The sequence below is a fragment of the Choloepus didactylus genome, chromosome 19, assembly GCF_015220235.1.
Source record: "Choloepus didactylus isolate mChoDid1 chromosome 19, mChoDid1.pri, whole genome shotgun sequence".
Classification (NCBI taxonomy): Eukaryota; Metazoa; Chordata; class Mammalia; order Pilosa; family Megalonychidae; genus Choloepus; species Choloepus didactylus.
In genome coordinates, this window is record NC_051325.1 from 40,449,772 (window position 1) to 40,470,003 (window position 20,232).

Sequence of the window (20,232 nt, forward strand, 5' to 3'; positions counted from 1 at the left end):
TCGCTATGATGATGACATTACCTCTGAAATTCTGTGGTCAAGACCTGAGATGTCCCAGAGCCACAGTGCCTCGACAGTGGGTTCCGCAAGGTTCTCAAATGAGTGACTTTTAACTTTTAACTAGTCTCCCACTCTGATCCAGTTCCCCAAATGGCTGCCAGAGTAATCCTGCTAAAATGCAGATCTGATCACTTCCCCTGTTCAAATCCTTTTAGTGGTTTCCCCAATCCTTGGGATAAAATTCAAATTCTTCATCTATGTCCCACCTTCCTTCCTTTTCTAGTAATTTCATTCCTTACCATTAGCCTATGTGGTTTCTTCTCTGGGAATGCTCTCTATCCTTTTCTTCCTTCTTTTTCCACTTCCCCATTAACACCTACTCTTCATTCAGATTTCAGTCTTCTGTAACACCCTAAATCAGATTCCCCATTGCATACCTTCATCAGAATCAGAGAAGTGAAAACTTACCTTCTATGTCTTTGACCATGGGCTAGATAGTTTTCCGACATTCTATAATATAATGATCAGTATGTCTCCAGAACTACGTGCCATCAGGGAGTCAGTGAAAGAGGTTTTGTGCTAATAAACACATCACTTCCAAAATGGAGTGACTTGGTTAGGCTTTCCCATAGTTTTGCATATGGAAGGGAAACTAGTTCAAAACAGAAGCAGGACTGAAAAGAGCAAGAGCTATGTGAAAAGGTAGGACTAACGGAGAGCACCAATGACAAGTTTAATGGGCCTTCCACCAGTTCCACACAGAGTAGTGTCTGTTGTAGCATGTATCACCCTTTGGGGTCCAGCCCCATTCAACCTACTGAAACATGATCTTGGGATAGGGTTGGAGAAGAAAACAGCAGATATTCTGAAAAAAGCTCCCAGTAGATTCTGTTTCTCATCTAAGGTGGAGAACTACAGGTGAATGTTGACAGGTATGCAAAGGATGTTCTGAACCTATTGATACTCTTTAAAGCTTAAAAGCACAGATTTCAGAGTCAGACCATGTGATTCTGGGCAAGTTATTTTGCCTCTATAAACCCACTTCACAGAAGCGATGTGTGAAGATCAAGAGCACACAGATCACCTGGTCTCAATACTACATAGCACAGTGTGCACTGGCAGCACCTGAAGGGCTTGTTAAAACACAGGTTATGGGCCCATCTCCAGATTATTTCTGATTCAGTAGGTCTGGGATGGGGACCAGAGAATTTCCATTTCTGTCAAGTTCCCCAGTGATGGGCTGCTGTTTAGTTTGTGAACCACTGACCTAGCGCGTAGTGAAGATGCAATAAAGGAATACTCAGACATTCTGATACCGAATAAAGTACTTTCTCTCTTTATCCCCCACCTCCCTCCGCCCCCGAGGAAGTCCTCAGCTGGTTACAACTTTCTATATGGCCTTAGAAATTCATTTCTCCTCTCTGGGTCACATCTGCCAAAAAAGGATGGTGAGCAAGATGACACGCTAAATCATTACAGAAAAGAGTTGCACATACTGAACAAGGTCATACAAAACGTGCAGGGTTCAGGGAAGAAAATGAGTAGGGGTTCCCGAGGAGTAAAGTCTGGGATCAGCAGCGAGTAGAGTAAAAGGCCGCCTCAGAAAAGGCAGAGCTGCTGCCTAAGGATAGATACTGGCGCACAGGGCGACACTCACGTCCAACCTCTGCTTTCGTCTCAGTTGCACCTCATCTGTCTCCACAGCGCCTCCTCGCGCTCGTGTCGCCGTTGCTGCTGAGCCTGTCCCTTCCCTCTCGCCCTACAACGAACCTGGCGGAAGGCATCCACCACTTCCGCCGCGCATAGAGCGCTTGCGCGCAGACGACGGCTGTTCTCGCTCCCGGACAGCTGCGCGGCCGCCGATTGGCTGCGTGGGCACGTCTGCGGGAGGTCGTGCGGCGTCTCCCTGCCCCTACTCCTGCGGTTCCTGGTTCTCGGCGGAGAGCAGAGTCTGGCGGCTTGGCCAAGTCAGAGGAGGCGCAGAGCGCTGGCGGGCCTGGTCGCTGAGTCTGTGGCCGCTGCCGCCCCACACGCCGTGACCCGCGACTCCGGACTCCGACTGTTCTTGACTCGGCCCGCGCGCCCCAGGCCCGGCCCGGGCGGCGCGGCGGGAGGATGAGCGGCGGGCGGCGAAAGGAGGAGTCGCCTCAGCCGCAGCTGGCCAACGGGGCTCTCAAAGTCTCAGTCTGGAGCAAGGTGTTGCGGAGCGATGCGGCCTGGGAGGACAAGGTGCGGCGTGGCTTGGCGAGGGCTTAGATTCGAGGAGCCGAGTGGGGCTGGGGGACGGACGGGCTCGGGCCTGCCGCGGTCTCTGCCCGGGCGCGACCGAGTGTTGGAGGCGGGGAGAGGAGGGCCACGGTGTGGAATGAACTTAGTGGGAGCGGGCCTGACAGCTGGGCTCGGGGCTCACCGCAGAATGGCCTAAGGTACAAGTCGCCTGGATCATGTGGGGAGCCGCTAGAAGGGTGCAGAGGAGTTGCCATCAGCGGGCAGGACATGCGCCTGAACAGGGAATGAGTGAGCTGAATTCGACCCTGTCTTGGTCCTTTACTTCTTAAGTAAGTTCCTTATCTTCTCCGAGCCTTCTTAGAGTCGTTAGTACAGACAGTAACGGTAATAGACAGCTTCTGAGAACTTTCTATATGTCAGGTGCTCTCCATGCATTATCTTATTTAACTTTCAGGACAACTCTGAAGAGGGATACCATGATGCATTAAGCGTTAGGCGGATTATAAGGCTCACTGATAGAGAGCTGCCACTGCTTTACTGTTGAATGAAAAAGACCCAATTCCCTAATTAGTGTTAGTTGAGAGGGGAGACTGAGACCACCTCGGAGAGTATGTATGTGTGTGAGGTAGAAACAACCACCAGATGTGTGTGAGGAGTTGGGGCTTCAGGATGTCCTTACTCGACTCCATATCTGTAAGAAATCATCAGAAACAGCCTGATTCCAAGTGGCCTGAGAGAAATGTTACCTTTGCTATCTCCCCCTTGTTTCTCTGGACTGCCGAAGTGGGTTTCTGTTCCTGGAGTTCCTGTCACGGGGGATGGGAGCCACTTCCTGAAGGTGCCCTTGTCCTGCCCAGCTCTTGCAAAACCTGCTGTCCCTTTGTGATCTGCTGTGTCATTTCTTTCTTTCCTTGTATAAGGACTGGTTTCTGGAATCTAGGGCAGGTCAGAAACTGAGTCTTTCATGTCCTTCTATGAAATTTAGTTGGACTGGCACCTGCCTTCAGCACTTTTGTTTCTAATCCTTTCTTTCCTCTGTGACTTACTTAAAATTCAGCGGGTAAGAAGATGGTGCTGAGTGGGTTAACAGTCAACCCTTCTGCCTGGGGACAGTTCAGGTCTCCCCTGATCAGATAAGAGTTATCTCTGGTCAGTAGCATAGTTACTACCACAGCCATTTCCCTTATGCAACTTCTAAAAAAAATGTAAATGACTTCTCTAAAATTTTGATTTAGAGCACAAACCCTGGAAATCATTTATGATGACTAAAGGTATAGGTTTTTCTGTTTTGTTTTTGTTTTGTTTTGTTTTTACCATTTTTTAAGTATAAACAAGAGATGCTGCCTGAAAGAAGTTTAAGGAAAATATACAGGGTCAAACTTAATCCATTTTCTTGATTTTTTTTTTCTCCCACAAGTCAAGACTACTGTGATTCCATTTTAGAGGTGGAGTCCTGGTGTTGGCAAGTGCCTAGTTTGAAAGCTACATGACATTTGCTTTTGGGGAAAAGTTTTCTGGAAGACGTGTTTATCAGAAAGCATTTCTGTTCCTTCCTTATTATAAGAAGCTCTACTGTGGTACTAGTGCCAGATAACACATGCTAGTGCATTGAGTGGCTTTATCTGTCTTTTCTACAGGATGAATTTTTAGATGTGATCTACTGGTTCCGACAGATCCTTGCTGTGGTCCTGGGTGTCATTTGGGGAGTGTTGCCGCTGCGAGGTTTTTTGGGAATAGCGGGGTAAGTCTTGGGTTTCTTTCATGTTCATGGTATCGTTTCTTTTCAAATAGAGAATTTGTTTTCCTCTCACAGAAAAGGCCATTGCTACTTTGGAGGATTTTTTTTAATGGATTGACTAAAGCAAAGGTGTGGCCCCATGATGTATCCTGGGTCTGGAGCAGCACTTCTTAGTTTGTCAGGACTGGTAGCATGAAGGCTGGGTCAATTCATTCATTCTCAAGTCCAAAGTGGCCTCATGCTACTTTGTGTGCTGAATCATGGTTTTGGTATAAGTTGTTTTATTAAGAAATATTCACATACCATACAATCATCCATGGTGTACAATCAACTTTTCACAGTACTGTCGTATAGTTGTGCATTCATCACCCCAATCTATTTTTGAACATTTTCCTTACACCAGAAAGAATCAGAAACAGAATAAAAAATAAAAATAAAAACAAAATAAAAATAAAAACAAAACATACAGATCACCTCCCCCCCATTCCTGCCCTATTTTTCATTTAGGTTTTGTCCCCATTTTTCTACTCATCCATCCATACACTGGATAAAGGGAGTGCGATCCTCAGGGTTTTCACAATCATAGTCACCCATTGTAAGCTACACTGTTACACAATCATCTTTAAGAGTCAAGGCTACTGGGTTGGAGTTTGGTAGGTTCGGGTGTTTACTTCTAGCTATTCCAATATATTAAAACCTAAAAAGTGCTATCTATATAGTGCATAAGAATGTCCACCAGAGTGACCTCTCGCCCTCATTTGAAATCTCTCAGACACTGAAGCTCCATTTCGTTTCATTTCGCATCCCCCTTTTGGTCAAGAAGGTGTTCTCAATCCCACAATGCCAGGTCCAGATTGATCCCCAGGAGTCATATCCTGCATTGCCAGTGAGATTTACACCCCTGGGAGTCAGGTCCCGCGTAGGGGGGAGGGCAGCAAGATCACCCACCAAGATGGCTTGGTTAGAGAGAGAAGGCCACAACTGAGCAACAAAGAGGCACTCAGGGGGAGACTCTTAGGCACAATTATAGGCAGGTTTAGCCTCTCCTTTGCAGTAACAAGCTTCATAGGGGCCAGCCCCAAGACAGCTCAGTACATCAAGCCGTCAGTCCCCAGTGTTTGTGAGAACATCAGCAACAATCCGGGTGAGGAAGTCCAACACCTTGCATCCTCCCCCAGCTCTTCAGGGGGACCCCGAATATATATTTTTATTCTCCACTATAGAAGTTATATTGTTTAGAAAATATAGATCCTACACCAAATAAACATCTCTTCCCTTGGTCTCACATGGAAGTTGAAGTTTGAACATAGTTTCAACCTTTACCCTTTGGCCCGATTTGCTCTAGTCTTGTAGGTCCCTGCTTTTTGAGGGTGTCAAGGAGTAGGAGGTTGGGCCCTTCACGGTCTCTGGTCTGTGGCAGCACAATTGACACCAGCCCCTGGTCGTAGCTCAGCTTATTAATCAGCCACTGAAAATGAGTCCATGTGCCCACCAGACTGAAAGAAAAAGATGTGTGGGAGTTGCCTCTTGAGGTCCTGAGCAAGTTATCATGGAAATGGATGGCCTTTGGCCTTTTCTTTTTTCATGCAGGGAATATGGACTGTCACCTTCTTCCATGTAAAGCCATGTTGCTTGTTTTAGGGATGATCACAGCTCTGTTTTTTCCTTACTATAGGATAAAAAGGCTGAACTATATTTCAAACCCATTTGGGTTGCCTGTTTTCTCAGAAGGTAGCCCAAAAGAAATGTATAGTCCTTAATTCCTAACTAAAAATTCTTTTTTGATTTGCGATACTAAGCAAATCCCTTGTACAAGGAAACCAGTAAGAGTTTGTGCCCTGCCTGACCGTTTACAGAGTGGGCACTTGATTTGGACTGGTTGGTGGTGTTGAGGCACAGGACCTGGAGTTCATGGAGGTCTTCTCAGATTGGAGGTGTTATATAGATAAAGTTTTAGAATATCTTTACCCTGCTTTAGCTTTCTATGAGAGAAAAGGCAGGCAACTGATCAAAATGTTAACAGTAGGAAAATGCTAGAGGAAGGGGGAGGGCACCCTAAGGGCAAGAGGGTATTTCTCATCACTCCAAGGCTACTTGTATAGGTGAGGGACAACACTGGTTCAGAGCCCTTCCATCTACTTGATCCTGTGGTGGGGTTCTTAAGGGATTTCTCTGAAGTCACTCAACCTGGGAAAACTAGAGCTAGTAAAGCTAATCCAGTATCCTTTCAGGTAAGTTAAGCTGCCCGGATTTTTTTTTTTTCTTTTCTTTTCTTTTTTTTTAATAAAAAGCTACAGATTCAAGTTCTGTCTTTGCCACTTTCAAAGAGTGCTTTCCTCACAGGATTGGTGTGTGACTTAAATGAAATAAATAACTTCCTAAACGTAGTGCTTCATATATCATAGGTGCTCCATAAATGGTTCACTGCATCCTTATGTGGTTAGGTTTATAAAGGGTGGTAAAGTATAGCTTTGGAAAAAACAAGAAAAGGGATGTTTTGGAGTGAATTCCCCTTGGAGAGGGTCACTCTTAGTGTGTAGTAAGACTGCCTGTACTCCGGAGCTCAGTCCCACACTGTCCTGCCAGAGCTAGTTTTTCTCACCCCAAATGAGTTCCTTCTCTCCTTTGGTTTGCACCTTTTCTGCTACTCTTGGAAAGGGCTTATGGACATTGAATTTTCCATTGGTTTTTCTGTCCTACTCCTCCATCTGTCTGACCCAGCTGCCTGGCTGGCATCTGGTGACCCTCTCCTCTCTGGTCCTTGCCTGAACTGGAAAGGGAGGGCCTGGGCTGAGGAGAGCCACCTTTCATCCAACCCCAGCCTTGCTTCTCTTTGTTTCACTATGGTGTGGCCACCAGGTAGGGCCTGTAAGGTAAACCATTGTTTCTTCGAGTCTCATCATTTATGATTCATGTGAGAACTCAGTGATGGTTCTGCTGTGTCTGCCATGGTTTTGCCTTATCTGAGGGAGAAACCATACATTCCCTCCTCCTCTCTGTCTCCCTTATGGAGCTTGGTACATGATTAATAGGTGCTCAGTGAATGCTTGTTAATTATTATTCATTTTTAACTGAAGTGAATTCTGATTGACCCCCTGAAAACAGGTCATACACTGCTGTTGGCATCTAGCTTTCCAGCCCTGAAGTCAGGGTATTTGTTAGGGATTTATTCTTTTGTTAAAATTCTTACTGAAGTTTTTAGGATAGAATTTTTAAAACCCATTTGAAAGTCAGTCTTTTCATTGTCTTTCCCCAACCCCAGTCGAGCATGTTCACTTCCTCTATGTAGTTCCCTCCCTGCTATACAATGCAGAAATTATGCCTATCCTTAAAAGTTCAACTTGAGCCCTTTCAGTCTTTTTGATGATACCCCAACATTTAAATCCCTTTGCTTCTATGACTTTACTTTCTGCTTAGTTGTGTAAGCTCTGGAAGGCAGGGCCTAATGTTAGCCCTTTTCTCCCTTGTTCTGAGTTCTGCACTTGATGGGAAGTCAGTGGCTGGCTTTAACTTTGATTGGCTTATTGCTGCCACTGTTTCTTTTTATCAAATCAAGACTGTCTGTCACTGAGGAGGAGATCCTCATCAACAGGTTTTGTGTTTGAGGAGATAATACTTCATACTCAGCGTTTAGCTGGTGGGACTACAGACAGTTGGGGCAAGGTGATGATGACTGATTCCCAGGACAAACAATATCAGGCTGCAGTGCTCTCAGGCCTGTGTACCAAGCCTTGTGTTTAGCAGACCCTCAAACCTGCCTTGGCTGATGAATTTTACATTGGGCATCTGGCCACCTCTTTATCACCAAGCTTCAGCGGCATGGTCCCAAGCTGGTTCTCCTCCTTCCTCTCTGATTGCTCTGTTCAAGCTTCTGCCCTTAATCTTCTCTCTCTGTCATCCCCACTCCCTTACCTCATCTCACTAAGCAACCACTTTTACGATAGGAGACTCCTGGTGAGTATCCAGGCATTGTCTAACCCTGGCTATCTTCTGGGCCTCAGAGTGACTTTTCCATCTCCCATTAGTAGTCTCCATCTAGAGTCACTAAGTCAGCTTGTCTAAAATGAGACTCTTGTCGGGGTGGGGTGGGGTGGCCAGATTTGGCTGGATCCCAAGATTTCTGGCAGAAGAAAGGGTATGGCCACAGCAGGACCAAGACAAGGACTGAATTTTGTAAGAAGTCCTCTAGAGAAAAACCTCCTGTTCTTCCTCAGTCCCTGCTTGCATTACTGGAATCATTGTATTCTTGGTCCCTGCCCTCAAACTTTATTTGTTCTTGTTTTAGTTTCCTCATTACTAAAGCAAGTACTGTGCAATGGGTTGGCTTAAACAACAGGAATTTATTGGCTGTTGGTTTTGAGGCTAGAAGTCCGCAATCCAGGTATCTTCAAGGCAGTGCTTTCTCCCAGAAGACTGTGGCGCTCTGGGGCTGGCTGCTGGTGATCCTCGGGTCTTGAGTTTATTGTCACATGGCAGTGCACATGGTGGCCTCTCCTGGCTTCCCTTCCTTCTCCTGTTCCTTGACTTTCAGCTTCTGGTTGCTCTCTCTGTGGCCTTCCCTCTAAGGCCTTCAGTAAGACAATTAAGACCTCGCCTGATTCAGCTGGGCCGCACCTTGCCTAAAGTAACCTCATCAGAAAGTCCTATTTACAATGCGTTCTCACCCACAGGAATAGATTAAGTTTAAGAACATGTTTTTCTGGGGAACATAGCTCCAAGCCACCACAAGTCTCGTGTCCTGAAACATGAGTACAGATCTCAACCAGTCTTCTGGCCTCTGTTCTGCCCACTCATGAGAGCCTGACAGCACTCTCACCACTTACAAAGCAGACATGCTAAAGTATACCTCACCCCATCGCCACCTTGCTCAGACAGCCTCAGGGTCTCACACCCCCCACCCTTCCATACTGATTTACCCTCCTCAGTATCACTGTATGGCCTTCTGAATACCAGCCCACACTCCATCCACTGGAAGGAAACCAGCTTTCTTTGCATTTTTCCACCGCATCCTTCAGAAGAGATGTGGCATAAGACCCATAGCCCTCAACTAGATTATATGCAGAAACTGGAAAAATCACAAAGTTTTGACCACTTTATGAAAATTGTTTTTACATGATAACCATGCCATCTGTAGAGCAGGGTAACATGTTCCTGTTTTCACTACATTCCGATTCCTGTATCATCTAAATCATACCTTAAGTGGGTCAGAAACCTTCCTGGGGGTACTCACAAACAGCAGTGAGCTAACGGCAGGAACTCTCCTGTTCACTCAACATTAAATCCAGTAACAGACAGCAGGCATCCTGAAATTTTCTGTTGGGAATTATGCAGGGAGCTGTCGCTTGCCCAACTAGACTGTGAAGAAGCAACTTAATATGTGTTTGACCCTTGGCCGTTCCCCATCCCTGCCCCAGCTAGAGCTGCTTGGAGGCCCATATCAGGTATAGGTTCTGTTTGGAATAGCTTATTCATCAGCCATTCTGGTTTGTCTGACATCAGGGGGCCTTGGAGAACCTATGTGCCTTCTTTTTGCTTTTGTTGGTTAAGTAAAAAGAATTCTTCCTTTCAGTCACTAGCTCAGCCAGCGGGGGTAGCTGCACTGAGGACCTAAGCATTTTCACTTATTGTTTCACTTTCCTTCATATTAATCTTCAGGCTCCCCATTTTACCAACAAGGGAACAGACCCATGTCAAGAGACTTGCCATGGTCTTGTGACCAGGAAAGTAAAGCTCAGGTTTGAGCCCAAGTCTTTCTGAACCCAACTTGTTTTTTACCTAGGTCACCCCCTGCCTGGTGGGGGAAGACACAAATACAAACAGTTAATTGTGGAACACAGTGAGGACCCCCATATTGCTGGGCAGGGTGATGGGTGGTCTGAACTTACATTTTTTATTCGGTGCTTTCCTTCCCTTCCTCCAGATTCTGCCTGATCAATGCAGGAGTCCTGTACCTCTACTTCAGTAACTACCTACAGATAGATGAGGAAGAATATGGTGGCACGTGGGAGCTCACAAAAGAAGGGTTTATGACATCTTTTGCCTTGTTCATGGTATGTGTAACTGATTGTTTTGCAGCAAGTTCTGTTCTTTTTGTGACTGTCAAAAGGCTCCTAAGCCTGGAGGAAATGGCCTTTCACGTTGTCCAGAAGATGTGTGTTTGCTGTACAGCCTCCCTGTGATGTGCAAATCCAGAGCCCATTGTTAGCCTCTACATCTGATTATTAAAAATAATTATGAAACATTTAAAAACATATTTATAGCATTATTCTTAATTGCTAAAACATGGAAATAACAAAATGTCCATCAATTAATGAATAGATAAACAAAATGTGGTCTAACCATGCAATGGAAAATTATTTGGCTAATAAAAATATAAGAATGAAGTACTGATACATGCTACAACATGGATGAACCTTGAAAACATGCTAAGTGAAAGAAGCCAGTCAGACCACATATTGTGTGATTCCATTTATATAAAATGTTCAGAATAGGCAAATCCATAGATACAGAAAGTAGATTAGTGGATGTGAGTGACTGATGTTAATGAGGAGTAACTGTTAATGGGTACAGGGTAATGAAAATGTTCTGGAATTAGTGGTCGTATTTGCCCAACTATATGAATATACTAAAAACCACTGAATTATGTACTTTAAAAGGGTAAACTTTATGGAATGTGAATTATAACAAGTTATTTCTAAAAACTATACACATTCACAAACCCCTGTATACCTAGATCCTAGCCCAAACCAATAAAGTCAGAAGGTCTGGGAGCTGAAAACTTGGCAGTGTATATATATATATATATATTTTAGAAGGTCTGTTGGAGATTCCAGTGTACAGCCAGGTTTGAAAACCACTGCTTTGGTTTGGAGCTGATGGGGTATGATGGTGTTTTATTTTCAGATTTGTTGCTAATCCTAACACCTGCTAGCAGTACAGCCTGCTTGACCTGTATTCATTTCCACACCTTATAACTCTCGCCCCTGAGACTCAACTTGGTGTTTAGGGGGTGGTCCTAGGGGTGGGTCCCAGGCCCTGTTACAGGCAAGTTGATTTCAGTGAAATAATTTAAGCCTCCAAGCACGTTGTGTGTTGGCTAGCCCCTGGGAAGCCCATTGTGCACACATTTTTATCTTTCAGATTTATGGAATAAGGGCCTAAAAAAGCTGCTGTGGACTCAGGTGACCTATGATCATTGCTTTTCTCCCCTTTAGGTCATTTGGATCATCTTTTATACTGCCATCCACTATGACTGATGGTGAACAGCCCCCACCTGCACCCTGTCCAGTCCAAAGGACTCTCCTAGTTACAGCACAGAAACATGATTGTAGGGGCACTCCAGGCACATGGAGCCTAGAAGAGCCTGTTTCCTGGGCCAGGAATCAGTGTGTTGGGCATCAGTGTTTTCTGCAAGGATTGTAACATGAAACTTTTTAAAGAACCATCCACCTTTTGGGGAAGAATTTCTGAATTGTCCATGACCAACCATTTCTCCTTGGATACTCATCACTAAACACCTGTTTGTTGATTGTAACTGGTTGTTTACTTTGATGCACCTCTGGATCCGGATGAAACATTAAATTGTCCTCATTCATCAGGTGTACAGTTTTTAAACTATCAGTGGCATTTCAAGTCTTCTGAAAACAGTATGGCAATATATGTGTGGTCCACAGCACAGTACAAGCAGCATCTAATAGTTTTCATTGTAAAATGTTTTCAGATACTTGAATAAATCAAATCTTTAACTGAGAACCTGTTGATTGTACCTGGTAATGCCTTTCTCACCCCATTCTAGCCCCAGAATTCATTAGGATCACTAGAGGTGATGTTCTCCCAACCCACCCCTCTTTCTTCCCCTCCCTGTTCCCTTAGAAGCTCCAGACAGGCCTCTTTCCCTTTAGTGGGTGGGGGGACAGGGAAGTCAAGGGCTCATATTGGGGTATGCTGTGGTCTTGAATTTGTGGGGAGAGTGCTTACCACCCTCTGATACCCCAGAACCTTTGGCAGAATCTTTACATGCAGGGGTCAAGTCTGGCTCCTCTGGCTCTCAGCCCCCACCCAGCACAAAGATGCAACTGGCCTCACTGCAGTGAGCTAGGCTCACAAGGTGTCATTTTGCATTTGGCCACAGGATGGCAAGAGCAGTGTTGCCGGGAGATCCTGGCCAGGTTAAAATGATAAGACACAAAATGAAACATAGATCTGAGAGCTGTGACTGTCCAAAGAAGGGCTTGATGGGGTCATTTGAGGACCCGGACTGCCAGAGGTCCATCTCTTTGTTCTAGGGGTCAGGTGGTATCTGGACAGTTGTGCTGCTAGTGTCCTGTCCGCTCTGCTTTCCACTCCCTTCTAGGCCATTGGTCTTCCGAGGTTTGGTGTTCTGAGACTTGTAAATTTTCTTAAAGTGGTTTTTTTCCCCCTCCTTGATGCTAGTGGTTGTTTCTGCCTTGTGGATGGGGCTGGGTAGCAGTGAGGGTATAAAATGGGATTTAACAGACAAAGGAGGAGGACAATGCTGAAAACCCAAAACTGGTCAGACCTGAGGGGAGATTTACTCTTTCAGAGCCTTGACCCTGTTCTTACCTGATCTGCTCTCAGGGACTAGGGATTGGGGTGGGATCATGGCACTGGGAGGAGGTGATTTTTAGGGCCAAGAAAGGCAGGAGTAGAGAGCACAGGTGGGACCCTGGATGCACCTCTGCCCCTGCGTCCCCGATGCTCAGTGTAAAACCTTGCTGCCAGGATACTCAGTGAGGTGGTGCGAACTGGAGTTCTAGATGCTGTTTCCTTAGTTCCCCTTTCGGCCTCTGCATTGGGCCTTGGCATCATCCAAGGAGATGTCCTCAGTCAGGCTGATGTAGGAGCTGAGGGCCTCCCGGAGCCCCTCGCTTAGGAGAGACACCTCCCCTGTGGGAGATGCCTCTGAAAACAGGAGGGAGCTATGGAAAGGAGGAAAGAGCTGGATCACTGGCCCTCCTTCCGTCTTGCCTGCACTCACCACACAGTTCACTGTCCTCAAACCAGTCTTAAGTCATTCCTCCCGAAAAGCTCAGTGGTTTCCCTTTCCCTATCAGATCAGACCCCAGCTTGACTTCTCTACGTAGAACTCAGCACTCTGTTCTACCCCATTTTGTCTGACCTACCTCACTCCCATGGTATGACCAGTGTCTGTGTTTGCTTTCTCCTCCCCTTGAAAGTCTCTACACACCTGCTGAGCCTGGGACTGGGTTCCAGGAGATCGGTCAACACTCACTGGCTACCAGATGTCCCTGAGAGTTATAGGCTTGCTGTGGGTTGCCAGGGGCATCTTCTAAGTCTCCATTCCACCTTTGTGTTCAGGGACCTCCTTACCTGTCCAACTCCTTCCAATTAAGTGGTGTCCTCTGCACAGTTACAGGGAGAGGTATGGTCTTGCCAGGGAGTGGACTTGCCCTCTGCAGGGCGCAGGGCTCCTTGAGGAGGCAGCAGATGTCATCCGCCAGCTCTGAGGGAGAGACCTGGGCCGTTGATGTGGCTGCCAACAGCCTTGCTTTACCCCCTCAACACCCCCATCCGCACCCTACAGTTTTCCACAGCTGGGTACATGTTCACAAAAATTAATGACAACACATGAGCCCTAAGTTGTTGGCTTCATGGAGGCTGAGATGCAGTCAAAGGCCATTCTGTGCTAGGTTTGGGGAGACCTGATTTTATTGTGTGAACTAAGTTGATGGATCTCTCTGAACCCCAGTTTCTGTTTAGGAAAGTGCTTTGGCAAGAAGAAAACTAAGAAATGCTCATTCGCTACTTCTAGTGCTGTCATTACTGCATAGAGTAACTCTCCACAGGAGGTCTGTGTAGAGCATGGTGTTTGTATGGCTCTTCTGTCAGGGCACGGGATGAAGACAGGCTCCCAATCTATATTTCTTGGCACAGTGACTGGCATGAAGATGGAGGAGACCCCACTTCTGTCTGCTCGATATTCTATAGCAGGTAAAGTATCTAAGGGCACAACTGTATGCTACCCCCCACCCCCCATCACAATCTTCATTCATGGAAGCAGGGAAAAGCCATACCAGAGTAATGGTCCACCAGGGCCTGGAGTGAGGGGAAGGTGAGGCGCGGTGAGATGTACAGCCAGCCATTATCGAGGCGCTGGATCCTGTAGTGTCTGATCCGGTCCCAGGATGCAGGGCGGCTGAGTCGAACTGACAGGGAGTAACAGCCTGGGGAGGAAAGGGCCCAGGGGTGGCACTGAGGCCCTGCTGGGACCAAGCTCTCCTCAGGCAGGAAGAATGAAGAGATAGGCCTCAGGGCCCACACAGAAAGGAAGTGGCCAGGAGAAGGACAAAGACTTGTTCTCCCAAGTATAATTAATAATACACTCATAATAGATACATGAGGCTCTTGTGAGAATGAAATAAGATCATCCACATAAAATCCTCAGTACAGGGCCTGGTGCCATGTAAGTGGACAGTGAATATTGGCTCTTACTACAAAGACTCAAGTGGCAGAAGGGTTAGAATGTGAAAATGTGTCAGCAGATGTTGGCAAGGAAGAGAGAAATAGGAACTCTTACCCTCTGGCAGAAGGATTAATTAGTACAACCGACTTTGGAAAACAGTTCGGCATTAGTAGCATTAACTAGTCAAGGTGAACTTGCACAACATTACAACCCAACAGTTTTAACCTAGGCATGTTACCTTAGAAATACATAAGTATTCATGCAAACAGTCACCAAAACAGAGCTGGAGTGGCTATACTAATATTAGATAAAACAGGCTCTCAGTCAAAAACTTACAAGGAACAAGGGATACTAAATATTGATAAAAGGATCAAATCATCAAGATTTAACAATTATAAATATATAGGCATCTAACAGCAGAGCCCTAAAATATATGAAACAAATATTGAAGAATTTAAAGGGAGAAATACATGGCTCTACACTAATAGTAGGAGACTTCAATCTACCACTTTCAATTATGGATGAACATCTAGACAGAAGATCAATAAGGAAATAGAACATTTGAACATCTATAAATCAACCAGACTTAACAGAATCCTTCACCTAACAGCAGCAGAATATACATTCTTCTCAAGTGCACATGGATCATTCTCCAGTATAGACCACATAGTATGTCACAACACAAGACTCAATAAAAGTAAAAAGATTGAAATCATACAAAGTATCTTCTCTGACTACAGTGGAATGAAGTTAGAAACCAAAAGAGTGGGAGAACTGGGAAATTCACAAGCAAGTGAATATTAAACAATGCAGTCTAATAGGTTAAAGAAGAAATCACAAGGGAAATCAGAAAATATCTTGAGACAAGTGAAAATGAAAACACAACACACCAAAACTTATGGAATGCAGCAGAGGCAGTGCTCATAGGGAAATTTATAGCTGTAAATGCTTACAACATGGAGATAGAGATGATGGAGATGGAGAGGAGAGGAGAGGAGAGGAGAGGAGGAGGAATATCTTGTTCTAGTTTGCTAATGCTGCAGAATGCAAAACACCAGAGATGGATAGGCTTTTATAAAACAGGGGTTTATTTCACTACACAGTTACAGTCTTAAGGCCACAAAGTGTCCAAGCAATCAGGTACCTTCACCGGAGGATGGCCAATGGCATCCGGAAAACCTCTGCTAGGTGGGAAGGCAGCCAGCGTCCGCTCCAAAGCTCCGGCCTCAAAACGGCCTTCTCCCAGGATGTTCCTTTCTAGCAAGCTTGCGCCTCTTCAAAACATCACTCCCAGCTGCACTCCTTTTCCTCTCTTTGAGTCAGCTCATTTATATCGCTCCACCGATCAGGGCCCACCTTGAATGGGTGGGGCCACACCTCCATGGGAACATCTCATCAGAATCATCTCCCACAGCCGGGTGGGGCACATTCCAAGCAAATCCAACCAGCACCAAAAACGTTTGCCCCATACAAGACCACAAAGATAATGGCATTTGGGGGACACAATACACTCAAACCGGCACATATCTCAAATCAGGAACCTAACCGCCCACCTGGAGAAACTAGAAAAAGAACGAAGTAAGCCCAAAGCAGAGGTAAGGAAATAGTAAACATTAGAGCAGAGGTAAGAGAATTAAAAAGCAATAGAATCAATGAAACCAAAAGTTGGTTATTTGAAGGATCAATAAAGTAAAAAAAACTTTTAGCTAGACTGACAAAGAAAAAAGAAAGAGAACTCAAATAGCTAAAATCAGATAGGGAAAAGAGGATATTACTACCGACCCCAAAGAAATAAAAAGGATTGTAAGAGCATACTTTGAACAACTGTACACCAACAAATTAGATAACCCTAAATGAAATGGACAAATTCCTAGAAATATGCAAATTACCTAAACCGACGAAGAAGAAATAGAAGACTTCAAAAGACATATAACAAGTAAAGAGATTGAACCAGTCATTAAAATTCTCCCAACAAAGAGAAGCTCAGGACCAGATAGCTTCACTGGAAAATTATAGTGAATTCACTGCTGATTGCTTTAATATGCACATCTCTTCTGACAATCTCTTCAAAGCAATCTAGGCTTTTTTTATCAAGCACTTCAACATTCTTCAAGTCTCTACCCATTACTCAATTCCAAAACTTTCACATTTTTAGTTATTTGTAATAGCAGCAACCCCTCTTTAGGGTACCAAAAATTGTCTTAGTTTGCCAGGCTGCTATGACAAATATCGCACAATGGGCTGATTTAACAACAGGTATTTATTGACTCATGGTTTCAGAGGCTAGAAATCTAAAATCAAGGTGTTGGCAAGGAAAGGCTTCCCCCAAAGTCTGTAGTGTTCTGGTTCTGGCTTGCTGCAATTTTGGGGTTCCTTGGCTTGCCTCCCATCACATGGCATTCACTCACTTGTTATATCTGATCTTTTGGTTTTTGCTTACTTCCAGTTCCCCTATGGCTCTTTCTGGCTTCTGGTTTCTTCTCTTTATAAGGTCTCCAGTAATTTGCATTAAGATTAAGGACATGCCTTTTGCTGGGGTACATAATTTAACCTACCACACTTCCCAACTCATTTTATGAGGCCAGCATTACCTTGATACAAAAACCAAAGACATTACATGAAAACCATAGATCAATATCCATTATATATATACACAAAACTCCTTTAACAAAATGTTAGCAAGTCGAATCCAACAACATATAAAAAGGACAATACATTAAGACCAAATTGACTTTTTATCCCAGGAATGCAAGGTTGATTTAAAACTTGAAAATCAGTGTTAAGTCACCATATTAATAGAATAAAGGAGGAAAAAAAAAAAAAAACATTATGACCTTAAGAAATGCAGAAAGGAAGAGGACTGTGGAAAGATGGTGGAGTAGAAAGTTCTAGGTATCAGTCCCTTCACCAAAACAACTATTCACTGGCAGGAATTGCCTGAATCAGCTATTTTGAAGCTCTGGAGTCTACTGGAATACTGTGAAGCATCCATGGAAGAGCTGAACTAAGAGGTTGGAAAACAGTGGTAAATATTGGTGAATTTCACCCTCAGTGCAGTGGCTATGGTCCTCCATTCCCCAACTGCATAGCAGGCAGCAGTGGGGACTGCAGCCCAGACTTCTAGTGCAGCTTGCTGGTGCCAAAGTGGGCTTTAAGGACCTAGTTCTTCAAAACCTGGGGGTGAGTGGTCTGATGGCTGATCACTGTTTTTGAACAGCTACTTCAGATTACTGGGGGACTGGGTCTGAGTCAGCCATTGTACCTACATACTCCCACCCCCACCCCAGGCGAAAGTGGTAGAGGGGTCTTTAAAGTGGTAATACCCACTTTTTTTCCTTTTCTCCTTTCATTCTCCATTTGGAAAAGTCACAAATCGTTAGCTCCAGCTCTCCACAAAAACAAAACAAAAGAACAACAACAAAAGTAATTAGCAATTCCAGAAGAGTGGGGGCAACAGATTTCCAGAGTTATAACATTATACTCAGAATATCCAGTTCTCAACAACAACAAAAAAAATTACACAGCACACACACACACACAAAAAACAGGAAAGTACAGCCTATTCATAGGAAAAAAAAATTTGCCAGAAACTATCCCCAAAGAAGCTCATCCATTGAAACTATTAGTCAAAGACTTTACATCAAGTGTCTTAAATATGTTCAGTGAGCTAAAGTATCCATATACAAAGAATTAAGGGAAATTAGGAAAACATCTGAACAAAATAAAGAAATAGAAATTATAAAAAAGAACCAAACAAATTTTGGAGCTGCAAACTATAGTAATTGAAATGAAAAACTCATTAGATGGGTTCAACAGCAGATTTGGACATGCAGAAGAAAGGAGCAGCAAACCTGAAGACAAAACAATTGAAATTCTCCAGTGTGAGGAGCAGAAATGAAAAATAATGAAGAAAAATGAACAGAGCCCAAGGTACCCATGGGACACCATCAAGTGTACCAAAATATGCATCATTAAAGACCCAGAAGGTCAAGAGAAAGGGGCAGAAAAAGTATTCGAAGAAATAATGGCTGAAGTACTAAATCTGATGAAAGACATGAATATACACATCCAGAAAACTCAATGAACTCCAACTGGGACAGACTCTAAGAGATCTTTACCAAGACACATTGTAGCAAAGTTGTTAATATCCAAAGACATGGAGAGGATTTTGAAAGCAATGAGAAAGAGTGACTTGTCACATACAAGGGGTCCCCAATAAGATTAACAGTGGATTTCTCATCAGAAACCATGGAGGAAATCCAGTACCGCTGATTCTTGAAGATGATTGCATAACTATGCAGCTTACATGGTGTGATTGTGTGATTGTGAAAACCTTGTGGATCACACTCCTTATACTCAGTGTATGGACAGATGAGTAGAAAAATGGGGACAAAAACTAAATGAAAAATAGGGTGGGATGGGGGGATGGAATGCTTTGGGTGTTCTCTTTTACTTTTATTTTTATTCTTATTTTTTCTTTTTGGAGTAAGGAAAATGTTCAAAAATTGGGGTGATGAACGCACAACTATATGATAGTACTGTGAATAGTTGATTGTACACCGTGGATGACTGTATGGTATGTGACTATATGACAATAAAACTGAATTTTAAAAAAAGTGAGAGAGATGGAGATATATAAGAGTAGAGAGGTTGCAAACTACTGAATCTAGGTTGATACTGTTTGAACTAAGTTATTAGTTTAAGATGTTAATTGTAATTACAAGGTAACCACTAAGAAAATAACTTTCAAAATAGAGAGAGAAGGAAAGAAGAAAGGAATCAAAATGGTATACTACAACAAAGCAACTACATAAAAAAATGGCAGCAATTGGAGTATTTGAGGAACAGAAAATATCCAAAGCATACAGAAAATAAACAGCTAAATAGCAGAAGTATATTCTTCCTTCTCAGTTATTACTTTTAATGTCAATAGATTAAACTTCTCTATTAAAAGGCAAAGATTGGCAGATTGGATGAAAAAGCATGTTCCATTTTAATGCCCTCTAAAAGAAACTCACTTTAGGTACTGTGCTGGTTTGAATGTATTATGTCCCCCAAAACACCATTATCTTTGATGCAATCTTGTGTGGGCAGACATATCAGTGTTGATTAGATTGAAATTCTTTGCATGTTTCCATGGAGATCTCACCCATCCAACTGTGGGTAATAACTCTGATTGGATATTTTCCATGGAGGTGTGGCCCCACCCATTCAGCGTGGGCCTTGATTAGTTTACTAGAGCACTATATAAGCTCAGACAGAAGGAGCAAGCTTGCTACAGCCAAGAGGGACACTTTGAAGAACGCACTGGGACTGAGAGAGGAGCTTCAGCTTACAGAGACATTTTGGAGACAGCCTCTGAAAGCAGACTTTTGCTCCGGAGAAGCTAAGAGAGGACAAATGCCCCAAGAGCAACTGAGAGTGACATTTTGGAGAGAAGCTGCAGCCTAAAGAGGAACGTCCTGGGAGAAAGCCATTTTAAAACCAGAACTCTGGAGCAGACACCAGCCATGTGCCTTCCCAGCTAACAGAGGTTTTCCAGACACCATTGGCCATCCTCCAGTGAAGGTACCCGATTGTTGATGACTTACCTTGGACACTTCATGGCCTTAAGACTGTAACTGTGTAACCAAATAAACCCCCTTTTATAAAAGCCAATCCGTTTCTCGTGTTTTGCATTCCGGCAGCATTAGCAAACTAGAACAGGTACAAAGACAAAAAGAGGTTGAAAGTAAAAGGGTGGGAAAAGACATACCATGCAAACAGTAATCAGAAGAGATCTGGAGTGGCTATATTATTGTCACACAAAAGAGACTTTAAG

General features: G+C 44.1%; 2 protein-coding genes across 6 annotated transcripts in view; one reads left to right on the forward strand and one right to left on the reverse strand.

Moving 5' to 3' along the window:
• The first annotated feature begins 1,876 nt into the window (after positions 1–1,876).
• Positions 1,877–11,719, forward strand: RAB5IF (RAB5 interacting factor). The gene is made up of 4 exons (XM_037811023.1): positions 1,877–2,229; positions 3,867–3,970; positions 9,888–10,017; positions 11,182–11,719. The coding sequence occupies exons 1-4, from the start codon at positions 2,116–2,118 to the stop codon at positions 11,221–11,223; spliced, it is 390 nt and encodes a 129-aa protein (XP_037666951.1). The 5' UTR covers positions 1,877–2,115; the 3' UTR covers positions 11,224–11,719.
• SLA2 (Src like adaptor 2) overlaps positions 8,403–20,232 on the reverse strand; it is a 49,232-nt gene continuing 37,402 nt past the window's right edge. For 3 of the 5 annotated variants that reach the window (XM_037811016.1, XM_037811015.1, XM_037811014.1), the window contains 3 exons: positions 14,023–14,172; positions 13,319–13,451; positions 10,373–12,906 (listed from right to left, as the gene is read on the reverse strand). In XM_037811016.1, coding sequence (XP_037666944.1) covers positions 12,756–12,906; positions 13,319–13,451; positions 14,023–14,172 — 434 coding nt within the window. In that variant the 3' untranslated portion in view covers positions 10,373–12,755. Of the gene's footprint in view, positions 10,141–10,372; positions 12,907–13,318; positions 13,452–14,022; positions 14,173–20,232 lie in introns of those variants that run through there. The other 2 variants (XR_005212987.1, XM_037811017.1) reach the window with 2 other exon arrangements.